Source organism: Anguilla rostrata, chromosome 17 (assembly GCF_018555375.3).
Source record: "Anguilla rostrata isolate EN2019 chromosome 17, ASM1855537v3, whole genome shotgun sequence".
Classification (NCBI taxonomy): domain Eukaryota; kingdom Metazoa; phylum Chordata; class Actinopteri; order Anguilliformes; family Anguillidae; genus Anguilla; species Anguilla rostrata.
The window spans coordinates 2,432,305-2,453,424 of NC_057949.1; the positions used below are offsets into that span (position 1 = coordinate 2,432,305).

The following is a 21,120-nucleotide window of genomic DNA, read 5'->3' on the forward strand; positions in this document are numbered from 1 at the left end:
ATTTATTTCTAAAAATTAGGCATCACTATTACTAGCTCCCCTGTATTCAGTACTTTGTTCACCCTCCTCTTCCAAGGATAATGGAACAGTCTTTTTATATGTATTTGTACAGTCTCTGCCAGGACTAAAACTGGGTTGTGGTTGGATATTCCGGCAGTACAGTGATCTAAGGCAAACCTCCAAATCCACACAAAAAGGGTTCACTGACCACAGAATCAAGCTTTGGCTATGGCCATCTCAGCCCCCTATCCTAAACCCCATAGAGACCTGTGGGGAGAGCTGAAGAGGAGAGCAAGGACCAGGGACTCTGAGGGATCTGGAGAGGTTCTGTATGAAGGAATGGTCTCAGATTCCTGTATAATGTGGTCTGCCTCCTCGTCAGGCTTCATAAGAGAAGTGCTGTTATCTTGGCAAAGGGAGGGCACACAAAGTACTAAATACAGGGGTGCCAATAATTGTGACATAATTTTTTTCTGAACATAATTGATTATGGATTAAAGTTTTTTCCCCCCTCTGTGCCATGGTATCACACAAAAACAACAGAATTTTCTTATATTTCTAAGCAGAGAAGATATTTGATAAACGATAAAGTGAATGTTATCCAGAATTTTTGTTCATATTATAATTGAGGGTGTCAGTAATTCTGAAAGATGCTGTATAGATGGATGAACAAACCATAAAAAGTCTGGTGCGGTGTCAATGGCTGATATGCGCAATATCATTTTGTAGGGAAGGGTTGTTGGCACGCAAAAGCAACACTTAAGAAAACACAGCATTTTCACAGTGGGAATTCAGCCGAATGTCCGCCTTGTGAGAAACCTCAGTTGAGTGGAACCTAAATCTGCCTCCACCCTCTGCCCTGTGACGTGTCTTTGATCGGAAGCTTTTTTCCAAGAAGGGAAGATTAAATCTGGAGCTTCGTTTCCCATGCAGTTGTCCCTGCGAGTATCAAATTGTGTGAATTTCTGTGTGAGGGACCATCAGGTGACAACGTTTTAATTTCCAGCTTCGTTCTCTATGGAGAATTGTGACGTTAACTCAGTTACGTTACAGTATTTTATATATTATTAGCCAGGTAACTAACGAACGTCTTCCTGCCAGTACCTGAATGTTTGCTGCCTGTAGACGTGGCCTATAGCTATTTACAATTTTTTAGCCTTCTGAAAATTGCGTTTCATAGAAAATTATTTGGCAACGTTAACTTTACTTTGCATGTTTAAAGTTTTTCAACGGCACATTAACCTATAAAAAAATCTCCTTTGCATTTAACAAATACGTACAGCTCGCGAGAAATATAGCCTACGCAAACTTGCCTATTCCTATAGCCTACTCCGTTTTTAACCTTACTACTTAATGTGAATTGGAAATGATCCATAATTGCATAAAAAGTATTCCAAATGGCATATTCCATATATATTATCCATATATTTTGATTTGATCTGTGATGTATTGGGGTTACTTTTGTCAGTGCACGTTCCCTGCACATTTCAGCTTATTAGGCTTATCATCTATGGTTATATCTGTGTGTAATTTGAATACGGCAGCCCAGACCAGTATAATAGGAATGCAGCTCGTGTTCCGTGGCAGGTAAAATGGTCATAAATATCAAAAATACGTTATAAATAAATAATTTTAAAAAAGGGAAATTTGAAAATACCCTTTTTCACCTAAATCGCGCACTTTATTGTCCGTTTCCTGTTTTGCTGAATTATGTGTGTTGTTGCGATTATAGCTGCAGATTCCCATTCGTCCCCACAGCCCTTCACCAGTTTCTATTCTCTTCACACTCCACAACAGGCTACTTACTCCGTTCTTTTATTCAGTTTCTCCCTCTTCCCTCTTCTTTCTCCTCCGTCTTTAAAATGACGTTTCAGTTTGAAATGCTTTGTTTCACAATGACAGACAACAGGAGCAGAGTAAACACCATCTTAGAGCCATTCTGCTTTTCTCTTATGACTTCTTCATATCATCACATCAACAAAACACACATAACAGCATTCCTGCTCTGAACGTCGGCTCATTCTGGTTGGTTTGAATGTATTTGATAAACAGGTATGGGCTGGGTTGTTGATGACATTGCGCACAAATTTATAAATGCTTTTAACGCAACATTTGAAAAATTGTATCAATGCTTCCTGGACTCTCTAAATGTGTTTTTTACACCTACACTTAGGGATTTGAGTCTGCTGAAGCAACATTTACACATTTGAGGAAACCAAATTAGAGATCTGATGACAAAACAAAGAAACAGATTCAAATTACTTTAACAGATGTAGGAAAACACGGTTAGCATTTTGCATGTTTGTTTCTGTGAACCATACTGTGTAGCAGCACACACTGGAGAGCAGGCAGCTGTGTGTCCTAAACCAGGGTTTGTGAACGTAGGGCAGGAGGGTTGAAGGGGCGGGGAATCGGTGTTCTTGGCATGAAAATGGGTGTAAAACGAGTTCAGTTGGTCTGGCAAGTTCTCATAACTGTCGACACTGTTGATCTCACCTTGAAATGATCGTCTCCAAGCCTTGCCAAAGACGAACAGTCTTTCTGTTTGAGTCACTAACTTGTATTTGTATTGATACTTGGCAGCTTTTATAGACCTTTATGAGCTGTATCTTGATGTTTTATATGTCAGATCAATGCCGCAATTAAGAATAAAAACTGAATTGAGTACAAACAGCTGCAGTTTATTTGTAATAAAATGTATGGACAATCAACTTGATAAATCCATCAGCATTATTATGAACAATGATTAGTCAAAAAGGCCTTTAAAATACAGCCAGGTATAATGAAATAGATTGACTGAGCACAAAAATCTCATCAGCTGACATGGTATCAGTGAGCTGTAAACAAAAGAGTATGTATTTGGCCTGTAACTGAATGATTGTACATAGTGTACCAGAAAGAAAAATAAGATTGTAGTTCCTTTAAAGGGTATATATATATTATACTTATTCTGCCGATTTTGTTAACTGTCTCAGCACAGACATTAGATCACGGTACCAGCCTGGAAGCTCACAGTCCCATTAAACCAAAACTCTGTTTGAAACTGAAGTTCCAGTACCAAACCTAGCGGCAGTTTAAAGGAACTACAACCTTATTTTTCTTTCTGTCTGACAAAAGCAAAAAATATGAAAGTTGGGGAGACTGTACCACTTTCCTTTCCTTATCTTTAAAACAAATAATAATAATAACATAAATCTCCATCCCAAAGTTCTTATCTACCAAGCAGTCTGCATTTCCACCCTGTTGTATGGATGTGATACATGGACCACATATAGCCACCACATGAAATCTCTGGAGACTTCAGAAGATCATTGACATCATCTGGAAGGACAGACTGGCTTACCCTGATACCATGAAATGAGCAGGGATTTGTATTGTGGCTCAGATGCACATTCCATCTCAGTCCCATGAAAAGTCCTGTGTGGCCAGTTACACCAAGGCCAACATGCTGCTGGTGAAAAGGACAGATTTAAGGGCCAGATTAGGTCTATACTGAAGAGGTGCCCCATCACCCCCTCAAGAGTAGAGGATCAGACATCCTACTGCATGTCACATCTGGTGACTTCACTGTGCAAAAGGTACTGAAAAGCTTGAGGACCATTCTGTCATTCAACAATGAGTAGGGAATTCTTTATTAGAAATGTTAAATATGCACTGACAGTGGAAAGCCACTTCAGTGACAAGCAGGTGCTGTAGATGTGGTGCAGGAATGCTGTACGCCAGCCAGCATGGGAATGGTTCCGGATGGAAAATCTAAATTATTATGCTACACCAAACAACTTAATATATCAGGCAATTATTATCATTGTTACAATAATAAAGTGTAAGACAATAATTGCAAAAGCGTGCAAAAATAAAATGAATGGATGGATTTTTGGTTATAAAAAAATCAAATGTCAGTCTGCAGTAACAGACATTGGCAATAATCAATTGTGGTGTTCTCATACAGCCACTAGATGGCGGTGCAGTGTAATTCAGTTAGCTTCATACTAGTTACAGTGAGCACCATAATTCATTGGACAGTGACACATTTTTTGTTGTTTTGGTTCTGTATCCTTTCAAACTCAAAGTGCTAGAGTACAGAACCAAAATAACAAAAACTGTGTCACTATTTTCACTTTTTCATTAATCTAAATACATTTCAATTGGTGGTTTTCGACCAAAACAGAGGGTCCCATATAGACTTTTTGTTTAGGGCCCCCAAAAACCTTGGGCTGGCCCTGCACTGGTGTATGCTCAAATCAAATCATTTTTTATTTGTATAGCGCTTTTTACAGAGAACTGTCACAAAGAGGATTTACGGAGTGACAGAAACCAAGCAGAAGAGCAAAAACCAGGCCTGAACCCCCAAAAAGCAAGCACATGAGTGGGGACGAAACCCTCAAAATGACGGCGAGAAAAAACTCTCCGATGGGAAGAAATCTCAGGAGGAACCCGGCTATAGGGAGGAGCCCATCGTCCACTTGCCGAAGTATCGCTGGTCTGACCAATATCATTACTGGTTAGCAAGTTACAACTTTCCTGTGTTGACTGGTATTTTACATTATATACTGGTGTGTTATGTTCTCTGTGACAGTAAGCTGCTTAGTTCCTGGCTCAGCTAGCTAAGATGTGTATGTATGTGTATGCGTGTGAGAGTGTGTGCGTGTTTGTGAGATAAAGTGTAAGTTTGTGTGTGTGTGTGTGTGTGTGTGTGCGCGCGTAAGTGTGTGTGTGTCTCCACTCCAGTTAGCAGAGGGACACTGAGGAGTTACACACACTAAATCCAGCACAGAGGGGTGTGTGTTCAGTGAAGTGTGTGTGGAATCTGTGCAGGAGGCTCAGTGTGTCAGAGACGCTGTAGAAGGACAGAGTGCCGGCTGGACGGTCCACACACACTCCTACCCTGTACACACACACACTTTTACCCAACACCACTGCTGCTCTGCGGTAGGAGGAGGTGAGGGCAGGTATGTCTGTTCGGTTCTCATTGTGCCAGACAGAGCAACTGAGTTCATCAGAGTAATTGTGTTTAACGCACTTCAGACTCCAGGAGTTTTTATTCTGTCCAAACTCACAGTGAGAAGCCTCTACTTTACCTGTCACTGCTATAGAAACCTCTCCCCACTCAGACACACTCCACTCAGCCTCCCAGTAACAGCGCTCACACACACTCTCTCTGCACACAACCTGGAGCCAGAACTCATGTCCCTCCAGAAGATCAGGACATGGCTGCTTCTCTCTCCCCGGTGTGTGTGTCACCTTCCTGTTCCCCTCAGACAGAAACAGGTATCTGTGCGCTGTGTTTGGATCCAGTGTGAGCTGACAGCCGTCTGCACACCAGAGACATTAATTATCATTATTAATATTCACCTCATTATGTGTGAGAGAGAAAGAGCTGTGATAGTAACTGTGTGTGTGTATGTACATATGCGTTTCTGTGTGTAAAGTCACTCACACACACGCACAGAGCAGTGTGTATCTATGGAAAGTGTTCTGTGTCAATACACACTCACATTTTCTGGGTCCTGGTTTGGTCCTGTTCTCTCCTCCATGGTCCACACTGTAAGAACAGCAGAACAGAATTCTGAATTTTAACCATCCTTTATTTCCACTCTCAACACACCAATGACATCACATAAATAAAAACAACGACACAATAAAACTCAAAACCAAGATCATATGAAAAACACAAATATGTCACAAAGGAAACGTATTACATTCCCTCACCCTATTCCATGTGCAAAAATAGCTCCCACCCCTCCACTAAACACACGCATAACACACACTCTCTGAAACACACTCAAGCTCTCCATTGCTTTGTAATACTGAAACTCCACCATCACTGTGTCTCTGATTAGATACCCAACTACAACCATCTTGTCTGTTCCCTCCACCAATCATATTTCTCTCACTTGTAGAAACTGCCATTTTTTCCCCAAAACTAAATTAATTAACTAGTACTTATCTATCTTTGTGTGGGAAACCGAGGTTAAAAATCTCACTTGTAAATGTTTCCCCCAGAAACCAAAATAAACTTCCCTAAAAAGAAGAGAGTCCATAACAGAAATAAAACTATTTACTGCAGTGACCCCGTGCTGCACCCTCCACTGTAGATCCCCAACCTTCTAGACTAACGGCGGTTTGTACAGTGTCATCCAGAGCGTGTGTGTGTGTGAGGTGCAGTGTGGAAACTCTGTACTTACAGAAGTGTGAGTGTGTCCAGTTTAGCAGCAGACAGCGCCTCCACTCCTGAGTCTCCTGGGTGATTGTATCTCAGGTCCAGCTCTCTCAGATGCGAAGGGTTGGAACACATAGCAGAAGCCAGAGAATCACAGCCTCTCTGTGTGACTCTACAGCCTGACACCCTGCAGAGAGAAGGACACACATTTTACACACATTAATATAAACTAACGGGGCTGTCAAACACAAAGCAGTGTGTAACACGCCTTACACACATTAATATAAACTAACAGGGCTGTGTGTGTCAAACACATAGCAGTGTGTTACGCCCCTTACACACATTAACCCCTTTGTGCAAGCCCCCTAGTGGTCGGCACGCAGGGGTGCCCAGATTACTGAACTCAGACATTCAGTGAGTTAAAAACAGAAACGTGTTGTAGTGTACCATCTACTTACGAAACTATAACAACTATGCCGATTACGGAGTTTCGCAGTGCCACCATTGTCGCTCTGGTCGTGCATTTAAAATGCCCCCCTCCCTGCAGTCTCATCTACAACTACACCTCCCATGCATGACATAATGGACAATATTGTCTATCTTGGCATTCATAAAAATATTCTTTCACCACTAAAAAATCGTATTTCGTCATAGCAACAAGATAAACTCGACAACAGCCCTAAGATATGCCAATACAGCAGTGTAAACGCTGCTCACTGAATAACAAAATGATACCATGTCATTCTACAGACAATATCTGGGTCTACATATTGAATAAATATACAACCTTACCATTGGTTTTACGCATAGAGATGTCACTTTTGAGACTGAGTGGTCATACATTGTCTTGGACAATCCCTTTCTGAAAGATACGCGCATTCGTGACGCCTGGGTATCTTCCAAAATAGCTGTGCGTAATACCACCCCTGTTGTTTACGGCGTTATCGCCCTTTTTAGTACAGTCTGGCTTGATTAACAATTCATTTATTTAGAAGGTGAGAGTACAAGCTTTCTAACAATGTATAACATGTCTAATTTTTCTTTTGGAATAGCGTTTTATAGGTCAGCGTAACCGGACATTTTCTTATCATCGCATTCAATTACGCATTCACTCTGTGGTAGCAGTAAAACAAAGATGCTGCTAACGAAACGCTGCTGTTTGTAAGACAGGAGCGGATAGAACAGTATCATTTATTTACTGTCTCTGTCTCCATCTACTGAAAACAGATAAGATTTCATCATTGCTATGTAAGTATTACTGCTCAAAATACTTCGGTTATATACGTTATTTTTTAAATTGAGTGTCTTTAAATAGGTTAGCAGTATTATATAATGTGGATATTTCACACTGTAATGTAAGCGTTAGTTAGTAGTGTAATAGTTTTTGTGAAGCATGCAACAGTGATAATGTGAGAGTTGGAGCATTGCCAAAATGTGGTGGACGGTTGAAAATTGTTTTCATGTCGTCCCATCCCCATACAAGAAAACATACTAGAGTACAGAGTATAGAAATACATACAAGAGTTAATTATTACACATTTAGGTACTGTACCGCATTGTGTGACAATATTTGCATTATTTTTTAACCTGATAGCAATGTTCCATCTTAAAACTTCAAAACAGGCTCATTTATATGCTTTATAATGGACACAAAGCATTTTATTCATTTTTGGAGAGATTTTGGATATGTTTCTGGGATCCTAGATATTTTTGACAACTGTAATGATGGAAAACTTGAAAATCCCACTTGAAAATGATGCAACAGTGGCTGGGTTTACATGGAGCCTAATATTCCGATTAAAATCGGTTTAAAAGCCCAAGCAGAATGAAAATGCTCCATATAAACACCTCAATCATAATAAACAGGCCCAAACAGATTTAAATTTCAATCGGTTGCAGAGGGGTAGTTTAAACCTTTTCCTGCTTAGATTTTGCTTCATAAATCGATAGTAGTTCTACATATCCACCCTTAGATTTTATGAACTTGTGGTCAAGAAGTTTTTGATCCAGCACATGTATAGTTTAACCTGCTGTATATATGCAATTTCTCAGTATTTCACTGCAAACAAAAAAAGTGCATTTTTGATTTTTTTGTCTAGACAATTGCATTTGTAGCACTTTATTTCTTCCAAAATTATGAATATGAACTAATCTGAATTAGTATTGTAAATTGTACAAATATCCTGCTTCATTTAAGCCATTTTTCAAGTCTCTGTGGTGTTCACATCTGGAGTTATAAGGCTTTAAATAGGGTACCCCCTAAATGGGCAAGGATTGGCAAAAATTGGCATGTGCGCTAAGGGGTTAATATAAACTAACAGGGCTGTGTGTGTCAAACACATAGCAGTGTGTTACACACCTTATACAGTTGAATATAACCCATAAGGACAATGTAATTCAGTCATTTCATTTTTTAGGAATGTACACATTTAAACTATTTGATTTGATACTTCCCAAAAATATGTTTTGTCTAATTCATGTCAGGCTTTAAAATGTGTGTAGAGTCTTATTCGACCAAGAGGAAGAACAGGAACATGCTGTTTCAGTTCTGTGGAGGGTCTGTTTTCACATTAGAAACATTAACATTCGCCCTGTATTGTGTCACATGGGAGCCCTTTTTGATTGAAGGGGTTTGTGTTTGTACTCACCCCAGTCTCTGCAGTTTACAGTGTGAGTCCTCCATACCAGCAGAGAGCGCTCTCACTCCTGAATCCTGCAGCTCGTTGTCTCTGAGCTCTAGCTCTCTCAGCTCTGAGTGAGGAGAACGCAGGACTGAGGCCAGAACATCACAGCAGCCCTCTGTGAGATTACACCAACCCAGCCTGTGGAGAAGCCACACACACAGACACATTATACAGACACATGCACAACATGCACACACACACACAGACACACCCACACACACACACAGACAATTTAAAGATGTATACAGAAACTGGGAGGGGGTTGTGTAAATCAGCCTCATCAAGTATTTCAACTAATCCACAAAAGCCTAAAGCCATTACTGGGCTCTATTACAAACAACAACAAAAAAACTAAAAATCAAGGTTCGGAGCATACTGCTAGGATTACATTGCCAGGCCATTTCCATGATGATTTGCAAACAGAAATTTCACCTGCAAATGCAAGAAACAGAATTTTTGTGGTGCACTTTACCTCACCAGACATGCACTTTGGTCCACAAACATCTATACATTTTAAAAGCATTCAATATTCGTCACTATGAACAGAAAAATAAAACTGTTAATGTACATGTGAAACCCATTAGCCAAATACAATACTGTTATCTTATTATTTTCGATTGATGAAATCTTTTGCTTTTCTCTCATGTACCTAACAGGCATTCAAGACAAATCAAGCAGATAAATGAAGTGAATTATATTAGCTAGCTGTTCCTGTCTGCAATCGCTTTTCACAATGGTGTATTATGCTTGAGATCAGGGTCACGCTGGCTAGGAATAGCTAGGAACCGTAGGGAGGTCATTTACGGACTAAAGCACCTGTTGTGGAAGAATATGCTGTTTAATCATTGTTTTACATTATATACCCTGACATGTAAGTGATTAGAAATGTCTTTTTTTTAACAGTTTTCATGTGTAGGCTAATGACTAACTCCCATATTCTTACCTTCACCTGAGAAGAAAACATGCTCTTTGTTAAAATGCTTAAATCTCAAGCATGAGAAAAAGACATGTGCTTTGAAATACTCTATGCAACCCTGATTCGGGATGGTTCCATGAACAGTGCATTTCAGTCTTGCTAGCTCTGCCTAACTTTTTCATAAGTACGTATCTAGCTAGCTAGCTAATGTACAGTCTTGCCGATTGCTTCTATAAAAATACTGACTGCCTTATTTCTAACTTTAACTTGCTGAAATGTTAGAAACCACATTTGAATTGGCCTTGTCACAAAGAATCCTGCATCTAGCCAGCAAAGCCACAGTTCGTCAGCAGTGTGAAGCTAGCGACAGTAAGGACTTTAGCGCGGGTCTGAAAATTGCAAAATAAAAGTACAACGATTAAACCACTATTACGTTCAGCAAAATGAAATTAATTAAGGAAAAATCGAACTGCAGTTGTCCTAAAATATGAACTATTCGTTTTCTATTTGTACAATATTAAAACAACTTCGATTTTAAACACAGACATTGTAAAACGATTCACTTTCAGTTAGAACCACACTAATATTAATTACAAACAAATATGTCTTCCTTTTTTCTATTTTTTCCCTGCATTTCAACAATGACAATGCTAAATTTTAAATGGAGAATTAAAGATAAAATACACCCATTACTTTTAATTATTATTGCAATATCCAGTACAACATTACATCAGTACATGAGTTTAACTGAATGGTAAGGGAAGAATTAGAGTAACTTAAAATGCATTACTTCAACATTCTGTGCTACCTTGTAACATCAACTATGCAACTTAAAACAAATAAATATGAAAATGTGGCTGGATATTGCACTAGTATGGCAAGGAGAATAGGACAGTATTAACACATGTTTGTAAAGGTGTATATCATGGCTGGGGTATAAGCATGCAGTACATAAGCAAATTTCCTTCAGTTAAATCCCAAACGCTTTCTGATATAAGCATAACTTATATAATGCTCTGTTGCCTCCCCTGGACATGTTGTCTCAATGATATGGGGGTGTTTTGAAAACCTTGGATCCTCCACTCAGATATGGTCCATTGACCTATACTAGCAGTAGAGAGGAATACACTGTTTAATTGAACCACAACATTTTCGATCAAATTTTCTATCATGTTTATTTGATATCTTTGACATCATATCAATTTAGTGAAGGGTTGTACGCAGTAAATGTCCATTGTTAATTCAAGTCTTAACAGATAACTTTTGGTCTGACTCTGGAATGTGGTTCCAAATGTTATCTATTTAGAGTTTAATTAGCACTGGACATTTTATTGGGTACTTACAAACCCATGCCACATAGTTTATCCTATAACAATTAGCCAGTAAGCTATCATCTAGAGTTGTTAGAACACCTCAGTGGTAACATGACCTATTAATTACGACAAATATGCTGGAATCAGTTTTATATTATCCTAAAAAGCGAGATCATGGTATTTCATATTTAGACTTACTGCACTTCCAAGAATCAACATGGCAGAAATAAAATTTTAAAAAGCTTTATAAAAATACATTGCTTTTACATGTAAACTTTACTCCAGAAACGTAATTGGAATTATAATTATAACGTAGGAGTATTTTTACATGTCAAAGTTGCTAGTCGCTAGTTTTGAAAATAAACTTTGAGATACGCGTTTCTCGCTTTCGCGACGAATCTGCCGGTTTACTGTCGCTCATTTCACGGTACTCAGTTCGTCTGACTTCTTCGAAGCGCACCCCTGCGGGTTCATAGAAGAGACTGTAAAAGGTCCTTAGACATATACATAGACGCCGCATTGGCCTTGGATCGTACGTCAACGTCGCCGCCATATTGGTCCAGGCAAGAATGGCCTGTAAACAAATACAAATAAACGGGTGAGCTGCGGTTTTTCTGGATAAAAAGCACTATGACGTTTATATTTCTCAACCGATTTCAATGAGTCGTTTTTATATTCAAGGGTTTATGATCTACGTGGAGTACAAAAAAAAGTTTTATGTCCAGTTACTTAGAATCTCGATAGTTAGGCTCGCTGCTAGCCGCTCAAGAGATGAGTGTGTATGAACGTTTACATGAACTGAATTACTTACGTGGTGGAAAATAATTCATTGTCATAAGGAATAAATGCATTGCTAGCTAACTTGAGTAGGATTGTAAGCTTCAAATAACCTTGATTGTAAGGCTAGCTTTGCTTGTTAACTACCTACCAATGTTTTCTTGCAAGTTTTTAACATAGCTAGAAAGCAAATGGTTAGCCTGAAACTATTTGGGGCAATTTGGTCATTTAATATGTTATGTATTAAAATAATAAAACAAAACACAAATTTAATGCTGCAAGAAAACATTGGTAGCTAGTTAACAAGCAAAGCTAGCCTTTATAAATTATAAATGATGCTTTCAATCCTACTCATGTTAGCTAGCAAGCAAATAGCAAGAAATCAAGCTTGTTCTAATGAAAAATGTTTCAGCTAATGTTCAGTTTAATTCGTTAAAAATCAAAACATGACTTCCAAGAAAACATTGGTTAACTGTTAAAGTTACACTTGGCACTCTAATGAAAACTGGTGACTTTTTTGTATCGAATATGAATATAATTCATGATTTGACATAACTATGGACAACTTGCATTTATACAAGTATCTACTGCTACGTGTTCCAACCGCCATCTTTGTTGAAAAATAACGTAAAGCCCTACCGCAGTGTATTGTGGGATGTTGGGCTTCCGGATAGTGTACATACCAGAGACTGTAAAAAATATGGACACAGCTACTGTGACGTCACCCATTGACTCTCCGTGGGTCTCTAAAACACGTTTTGAAGCTCAATGGCGGGCGCGGCCATTTTCTCGATTTGGAGCCAAAACCATAGAGTTAAGCGGTCTTGTGATTTTTACAATTTGATTGACAGTCCGGTGCGGAAAAGCCCCTCAACCTGAACGAGGCTAGCTGACTGTCTGCCGTTATGTTTTAAAATATATTATCAGATGTTTACGGAGTTTAATTTCCATCCGTGACTGTACTGTGTCATGTAATCACGTTATGTATGACATTAAAAAAATACAATTAGGCTATGTTCAGTTATCTTCAATTTATGTTTCTCAGCAAAACGAATATGCTTAGCTAGCATATCAGCTTGCCAGTGAGCTAGGTAGGCTGTCCGTGGTTAGCTCACACGTTAGCAATATGAACCACAGGGGAAGAACATTGACTACACTGATGGTCAATCAATCGGAGATGTGTAGGCTACTGGTGATTTGACTAGGCAAATTTTCGTATAACTGTCTGGTAGATCTGTTAACCGAGCAAGTTATCGTCGTAGGTTTTCGCCAGTCAGATAATGAGCCTGCTACTACTCCATCGCCGTTTGTGGTGTTCACTTGCTGGGTGACGCTAGCTGACCGATCGTTCGCAAATCACTTTCTACCGAACAAAAATTAACACTCAGCGGTGATTAACAAATCTACCAAGTATTTTAATAACTGATCTGCAGGCGTGTAAATATGACAACGCACTTTGTACGGCAAGTTTTCCACCTGGTGCATGAAGAAAAATAATGTAGCCTACGTTGAATTTCTAATTATTATTAGGCTATTATTTTTTTCTTGTAAATCATCAAAACCAATGGAGAAAAGCCAATATACGCAAGGAGCCCCAGAACCGATTCTGAGAACCACTGTCTTAAATGCCTAGCTTGTCGGTCTCTTAAATGCTAAAAACATGTTCCTTTCTAAATGCCAAGATGGTTAATTTCGTTAAATTCTGTGTGTGTGATTTCATCGTGTGTTGTATATTCAGCAAATGAACCTTGAAACTCTTAATTCGCTTCGTGAAACTGAAAAAGTGTTTATCCCAAAATCGGGATTATAGTAGCTTTGTCACATGCGTGAAGCATGGCCCAGGTAGACATTTACGGAATGTACACGACTGACAAGCCGCCAAACACGTTTGACAGATTGAATGTTTGCCGGTTAAGGTTAGCTAGCTAGTCAAATGGCTTGGTAGCCGAAGTTGCGAACTGTTTTAGCACAGGCTACTACTGGACTACCAAATATAGCAAGCTGATTACGCTTTCTGCCAAGTAATTATTTGGTTAAGTAGGCTAAAGGAAATAGTAAAAATGACTCGGATACCGAAAAACTTAAGAGGAGGATTATTTTATGGTCGTCTAGAGCAGCTGTAAATAGCACACGCCATAATGAAATCACCACGAAATGGGATGCCTGCATTTTCAGACTTAGCACAGGCGGACCGTAGCCGGAGCCGCAATGGCAAGGCCAAGAAGCGCCACCGCCCACCCCAGTGACCATAGACTGTAGCCCCCACTGTAGCTGAGTCCTCCGCAGTAATCCGGAAGTGACGCAAGCTGTACCTCATTGGTCCAGAACAAATATTGACACTGTGCCCAAATGACGCAACAAATCATGAAATCGACCCATGGACAGTCATAAGACCAATAAAATACACCTATTATGACTATTTGTTCTTGTGAGAAAAAATTATTGACTTTGTATTTTGATCGCATTTGTACCGTAGACTTACATGGAAACCGGATATGAAAACACCTATACTGGAGCCATCCGTAGTGGCGCTAGTGAGCAACCAGGAACTACAACACCAGGAAATGAGCTTCAAAAACGAAGTCTGGTTTTGGCCGCTTGGTACATACCCAGAGACTGTACCCTACATTTTGTTGTGCACACAGGGGAACGCAACAAAACTGGTTGCTCTTCGTCGCTGCCATTGTTTTGGTGGCTGTTAAGATAACCGGAAATGAAAGACCCCTACATCCGGTTTACATACCCGGAAATGTGAAATAGGCCTATTGTGGGACGAAAGTAGTTCATACAAGTTACCAACCGATGCATCCTCGGTAAAGTGGGCGTGTCAAGAACACTTCCGGGAATTTTAACCGTTCTTGGCGAAATGCGAACTTCAGTATTGGAACAGTACTTGGGCCGCAAAAGATGACGTTTCACAAGGACACAAGTACAGACAAGAACGCGTATTGAGAAACACCCTATGTCTATGACGACATTGCTCTGCGTTTACCGTGATCCTTCACGTTTAGGTACCCAGTGCGCACGCCCTGGTGCCAACGGCCCATAATCAAACATGGCTGCGTCCATGAATTGGCTTCATGCGCTTTCAGCAGCTCCCATTGAAATCCATGAAACCGGTAAGCGGACGCTGTGTCCAGTTCTAGTATCTCGATGCCCTCAACACGCGCAGTACCTTAGAGTATATTACTTCTTTGCATTAGAAAAGAGAAATAGGAAAATAAATAATATATCTACCCTTAGAATAAATGGAATTGTCAGTTCTGGCCCATATCGCAAAATACGTCAGCAACTTTTATGGCAATTTGTACAAGTCAGAATTTAATCAAACGCATTGTAATACATTTATTGATCAAATTAAAAATCTTACACCAAAAATTTCCAATGAATTCATGTCTGATTGCGAAAAATATATTTCAATAGAGGGTATGCATTGACGTCACTTTCCCACCGGAATACGCCCCTCAGTCGGGATTGAGTGGCAAAACATGCTGCGACATGGCTGACTTTAGTAGAGGAAACTGCAAAACCGGGAGTAAAACAAACGATTATCTGCTTAAATTAAAGGCAGTTGGACTCGACAGTGATTCTTACAACTTACTAAAGAACCAGTGGTCCATGGACATTCAACAAGAAATCTTTTTACAGACTGCCCGAAGCAAAAGAAAAGTGATGCATCGCTGCAATTCGCAGAAACAACTCAAATCCAGGCACCGAAACGTGGATTTGCGGTTGTTATTTTGTGTCAGGTATGTTGGATTTTTGGGTAAAATCATACCTTAAGTTATGTAGGCTACTGTATTGACTTATTAATTTCATTTTGGGGCAAGCAAAGATGGCAATCTACACAAGTCGCAAAAACACAATTGGTGGAGGAGATAGGCAAGATGTGGTGGTTGTGCTAAGGGGTATGATCAGGCATAGGGTGTTGATGGAGTTTCAGTATCACAAAGTAATGGAGAGTTTGAGTGTGTTTCAGAGTGTGTGGTGTCTTAAGGGTGTCTCATGTTCAGTGGAAGGAAATTAATTACTGTTTGCAGATGGAATAGGATGAACATGACTAAGTTATTTAAATGTATTTATTTATTTTTTTTGTTAACAGTGTTTTTGTGGTAGACTTGTGGTTTTAATGTTAGTTTTGAACTTTGATTTATTGGTGTATTGTTTTTTATGTAATGTAAGGTATGTAATGTCAGTGGTGTGTTGAGTGTAGAAATAAAGGATGGATAAAAATTCCAAAAAAAAATTCTCTCTCTCTTCTCTATCTATTCTCTCTTTTCTGCCTGTGGTTAGTTTTTTTAATTGTTTATCTCTTTATGTTGCTTGTCTATTATTTTTATTTTGAAGTACAGTAATTTCTGTGGTTGAACAATGTCCCAATAAAAGGAGTTTAAATCTCTCTCTCTCTCTCTGCTGAGAGTGAGAGTGGCTGGAGCACGACTGTCGGTGAGTTTTCCAAACTTTCCTTTATTTCGCACCGGTGAGGGTCTTTCAGGAGTTGTACTGTTTTTTCTCTCTGTTATACTGTTCCTAAGCGCTGTTTACTAGTAGGTAGGCAACGCTTTTTTAAAGAGGGCGACCAGCTTTGCTGGTCGGTATGCCAGCGTCCCTAGGTGGTGAGCGGCTCACTTGGCGAAATGGCATTAAAGCCGCCCCGAGTGTGCCGTGCTCGGTAGAAGAGTGCATATTAGCGATAGCGGAGGTGGTTGGACACGAGTGTATTAAGTTCGCGTCAAGAATGAATAAAGGAATCGTGGTGTTTCTCGACAGCATTGACAAAGTTAATGCCGTAGTTGAACATGGAATTGTTGTTAAGGAAACTTTTACCGTGGTGCTTCCTCTCGTCAACCCGGCGAGAAGGATTACTTTGTCAAATATACCGCCTATTGTTACCAATGAAATGCTAACGCAAGCGTTGTCACGTCACGGTAAAATAGTTACCCGATTAAGAAACTTTCCGGTGGTTTTCAGTCCCCGCTTTTAAAGCACGTTATGTCTTTCAGAAGTCAAGTGCACATGATTCTAAATGATGATACGGATCATTTCTCCATGTCGTTCAATTTTAGGATTGACAATTTTGATTATACTGTGTATGCGACTTCTGATAGCTCGAGATGATTTGTGTGCAACTGTGTGGGTCATTTAGCTAGATCCTGTCTGAACAGGGAGCCTGCTGCAGATGAGCCTGCTGGCCCGTCTTCTTGCGGGGCAGGGGAAGAGCAAACAAACTCAGATCAGGGGGGTAATGATAATACTTATAATGTTGTGTCTGAAACAACAGAAGTGGTTGTAGGAAAAGGGGGGGGGAGAAGGTGGCAGAGGAGGCGAATGAACAAGGGGCTTCTCAAGCAGATAGCATGGGTGGGGAGGAGGTGAACGAACAAGGGGCTAAGGAACAAATCAAGCTAAACGATGATACTTAGGCAGAAGGCAAACTCCCCCTTTTCTCTGTTCAGTGTTTCTAGTGCTGTTTTATTTGTTCTTTATCACTCTACCATACATGGCAGAGGCTAAGATAGCAACACGGTAGAAGAGGGATGGTAGAAAGAGGGGAATTTTTTTTTACAGTTATTAAAGCAAAAACACATTGATGTTACCTTTGCTCAAGAGACACACAGTGATACTGGTAATGAGGCTGACTGGGGGAAGGAGTGGGAGGGTGAGGTTTTTCTGAGCCATAAGAGCTCAAATAGCTCAGGGATGGCCATTTTGTTTTCAAGGTCTTTCTCGCCACTCTCCTATGTTGTAGAGGAGGTGGTTAGAGGTAGACTTTTGAAGGTGGTTGCAAAGTTTGATCACTTCAACATGGTCTTTATTAATGCGTATGCCCCAATATATGGACCAGAGAGGGTGATTTTTCTGAATGTGCTTAATGAAATAATAGCTAAATGTAACACTGATGACTTGTTGTATGTTGCTGGAGAATTTAATTGTACAGTGCAGGACACATTGGATAGGAACCATACAGAACCACATGCACCTTCCAGCAGATTGATCTGTCAAATTATTGAGACACATGAGCTGTGTGATGTCTGGAGGCGTGTCCATGGACAGCATAGGCAGTACACCTGGACACACACTAGAGGAAATTCAATCACAATGGCTAGATTAGATAGGATATATGTGTTTGAGCATCAAGCTAGTGCAATAAAACAGTGTTTTATAACCCCGGTGGGTTTTTCTGATCACAGCTTAGTGACAGGGACTTTTTCCATCCAATCTTTTAAGACTGGGAGTGCTTACTGGCATTTTAACAATACACTCCTACACGACTCTAATTTTAGGGAGGTTTTTGAATTTTTTTGGGCTACATGGAAGAAGCAAAGACATACTTTCAACTCTTTGCAACAATGGTGGGATTGTGGTAAAATACAGATTAAGCAGTTGTGTCTGCAATACACTCTAAATGTCACAAGAAACATCACCCAGTCTATGAAGGCACTGGAGAGCGAAATAGAGGATCTCCAAGCTTTGGTGGAGACCTCTGGAGGAAGAGAAACAATTGGTGTCCTCAAAGCCAAAAAAACGTCTTTGGTTGACCTGCTGGGCATACGGGCTCAGGGAGCACTGGTGCGGTCAAGGTTCCAGAATGTACCAGAGATGGATGCCCCATCAAAGTTTTTCTTTGGCTTAGAGAAGAAAAGTGGTCAGAGTCGGTTTATTCACTGTCTGAAATCCATCACAGGTCAGGAGCTCACAGAGCTTACTGCAATCCGACGGAAGGCAGTGGAGTTCTTTTCAGAGCTTTATCTGAGTGAATATAGAGAGGAGGCAGATATAGCAAATGCTTTCTACGACGGGCTTCCAACCGTTCATGCCAGTGGGGATCTAGGGGGGTTTCTATCTCAGCAGGAACTATACACAGCACTTCAGGACATGGCGAGTGGGAAGGCCCCTGGAATTTATGGGCTGCCAGTAGAATTTTACAAGGGCTTCTGGCAGGTGGTAGGTGAAGACTTGCTATCCGTGCTCAATGACAGTCTGGCTGGAGGGTCACTGCCGTTGAGCTGCAGGAGGGCGGTTGTGAACTTGCTGCCAAAAAAGGGTGACCCTAAGGAGGTAAAGAACTGGCGGCCCGTGACATTGCTCTCTACCGATTACAAACTCCTCTCCAAGGCTCTGGCTAACCGACTGAAGAAAGTGATCGGGCAGGTTATTGGTGCTGACCAAACCTACTGTGTGCGTGGCAGGACAATAACTGACAATGCAGCCTTAGTTCGGGATGTTTTGGCCCTCTCTGGACAATTGGGGATTGACACTGGTCTCATTTTCTTAGACTAAGAAAAGGCTTTTGACCGGGTGGAACACCAGTACCTTTGGAAGACCCTTGAGGCCTTCCAGTTCAACCATGGTTTTATTGCCAAGGTTAGGGTGTTGTATCAGAACATTGAGAGTGTGTTGAAGGTAAACGGTGGTTTGAGTGCCCTTTTTAAGGTGTGTAGGGGAATACGACAGGGGTGCGCACTGAGTGGAATGCTCTACTTGCTGGCCATCGAGCCCCTGTTGCACAGGATAAGGACTGCAATTACAGGTTTTAAAATTCCAGGTTGCCCAGCTTTTGTAAAATTGTCAGCTTATGCAGATGATCTTGCTGTTATGATCTCTGGTCAGAAAGATGTGGATGTGTTAACTACCATGGTTAATGATTTCAAGGTGTTATCATCTGCAAAGATCAATTGGAGCAAGAGTGAAGCACTGTTAGTGGGAGGCTGGAGGGGTGGGCAGCCTACGCTGCCAGGGGAGCTGCAGTGGACTCGTGGGGGCATTAAGTATCTGGGTATTTTTTTGGGAGATGATGACATGGTAAAGAAAAATTGGGAAGGTGTATTAGAAATGGTGGAGGGCCGTCTGAGGAAGTGGAAATGGCTGCTACCACAAATGTCATATCGGGGAAGGACACTGGTGATCAACAATCTGGTGGCATCTGCATTGTGGCATCGCCTAGCATGTGTGGACCCCCCGTAAGGGCTACTGGCGAGGGTTCAGTCAGTGCTGGTGAACTTTTTCTGGGACCGACTACACTGGGTTCCACAGAATGTGCTGTATATGCCCAAGGAAGAAGGGGGCCAAGGGCTGGTGCACCTGGGAAGCAGGGGGGCTGCTTTCCGGTTGCAGTTCATACAGAGGCTGCTCTATGGCCCAGCGAACTTAGTCTGGAGGCCCCTAGCCTGTGCAATCCTTCAGAGGGCAGGTGGGCTGGGTCTTGATGCATCAATCTTTCTTATGGATTACAAAGGTCCTACACTGAGTGGATTATCTGTGTTTTACCATGGCCTGCTGCGTGCATGGGGTTTCCTGAAACGTTGCCGTGCAGGGTCCGCTACATTGACTTTCTGGCTCCTGGAGGAGCCGTTGGTGTATGGGTCCCAGCTGGATGTGTGCTGTGAGGCCCTTCCTCAGCTAACTGAACTGCTATGTGCTTCTAAGACTATTAAGTTACGGCAGGCTGTGGGCACGGCTGGCCGGGAGTTGGACCAGGTGGGGGATTTTGGCACTCGCCTTCGGGTGCGGTCGGGGCGGTATACCTCCGAGGTGCTGCTGGGCTGGAGGCAGGCCCTAACTGATGTGGAACGGCACCTGCTCAGAGACTGTGGACCTAACCTAGGCCAGCATAACACAGGAGATCCGTTCCCTAGGCTCCTGGTGTCCCCCAGGTTCTCTGATTCTGTACATAAAGGTCCCCTGTTAGAACATCGGAGTATGGACAATGTGGCCCTGGATGTGGCACACGGAAAAACTCTGTATAACATGGTGGTGAAAGTGGTGAATGAAAAGAAGCTGATTTCTCTCACAGACACACCGTGGAGGTCTTACTTGGGGTTAATGGAGGAGGAAAAGCCACAGTGGCGGGCATTATACAAACCACCATTAGCCAAAAGGGTTGGGGATTTACAGTGGAGGGTGCTGCATGGGATAATTGCAGTGAATAGTTTTATTTCTGTAATGAACCCGGCGGTTTCCCACCACTGTCCTTTCTGCAATGAGAGGGAAACTGTTTTTCATTGCTTTTCTGTATGTGTGAGACTTCGGCCTCTGTTCTACTTCTTGGGTCAACTGTTTAGGTCAATGGGGGAAACTTTTTCAAAAAAGCTGTTTTTATCCTGGGTTTTCCATACAGTTGCAGACAGAGGGCGAAGTCTCAGCTCATTAACTTTGTTTTGGGGCAGGCAAAAATGGCAATTTGCCTGAGCCGTAAAACCCAGGTTGAACAAGATAGGATTGTGAACAGGATGCACAAGATACGGTAGTTATGGTCAGGGGCATGATTAA

At 41.2% G+C, this 21,120-nt stretch overlaps 1 protein-coding gene and 1 long non-coding RNA gene across 5 annotated transcripts in view; one reads left to right on the plus strand and one right to left on the minus strand.

Moving 5' to 3' along the window:
• The window catches only part of LOC135243987 (NACHT, LRR and PYD domains-containing protein 12-like), a 92,473-nt gene that overhangs the window by 40,770 nt on the left and 30,583 nt on the right, over positions 1 to 21,120 (minus strand). The window contains exons 10-13 of one of the 4 annotated variants that reach the window (XM_064316149.1): positions 8,809 to 8,982; positions 6,186 to 6,347; positions 5,496 to 5,542; positions 2,678 to 5,312 (exon numbers count right to left, since the gene is read on the minus strand). The exons of the other annotated variants lie outside the window; for them this stretch is intronic. Coding sequence (XP_064172219.1) covers positions 4,729 to 5,312; positions 5,496 to 5,542; positions 6,186 to 6,347; positions 8,809 to 8,982 — 967 coding nt within the window. The 3' untranslated portion in view covers positions 2,678 to 4,728. Of the gene's footprint in view, positions 1 to 2,677; positions 5,313 to 5,495; positions 5,543 to 6,185; positions 6,348 to 8,808; positions 8,983 to 21,120 lie in introns of those variants that run through there. 4 annotated transcript variants of the gene reach the window in all.
• LOC135243992 (uncharacterized) overlaps positions 14,157 to 21,120 on the plus strand; it is a 118,250-nt gene continuing 111,286 nt past the window's right edge. Inside the window, exon 1 of the long non-coding RNA XR_010326869.1 lies at positions 14,157 to 14,451. This is a non-coding gene — a long non-coding RNA (uncharacterized LOC135243992). The remainder of the gene's footprint in view (positions 14,452 to 21,120) is intronic.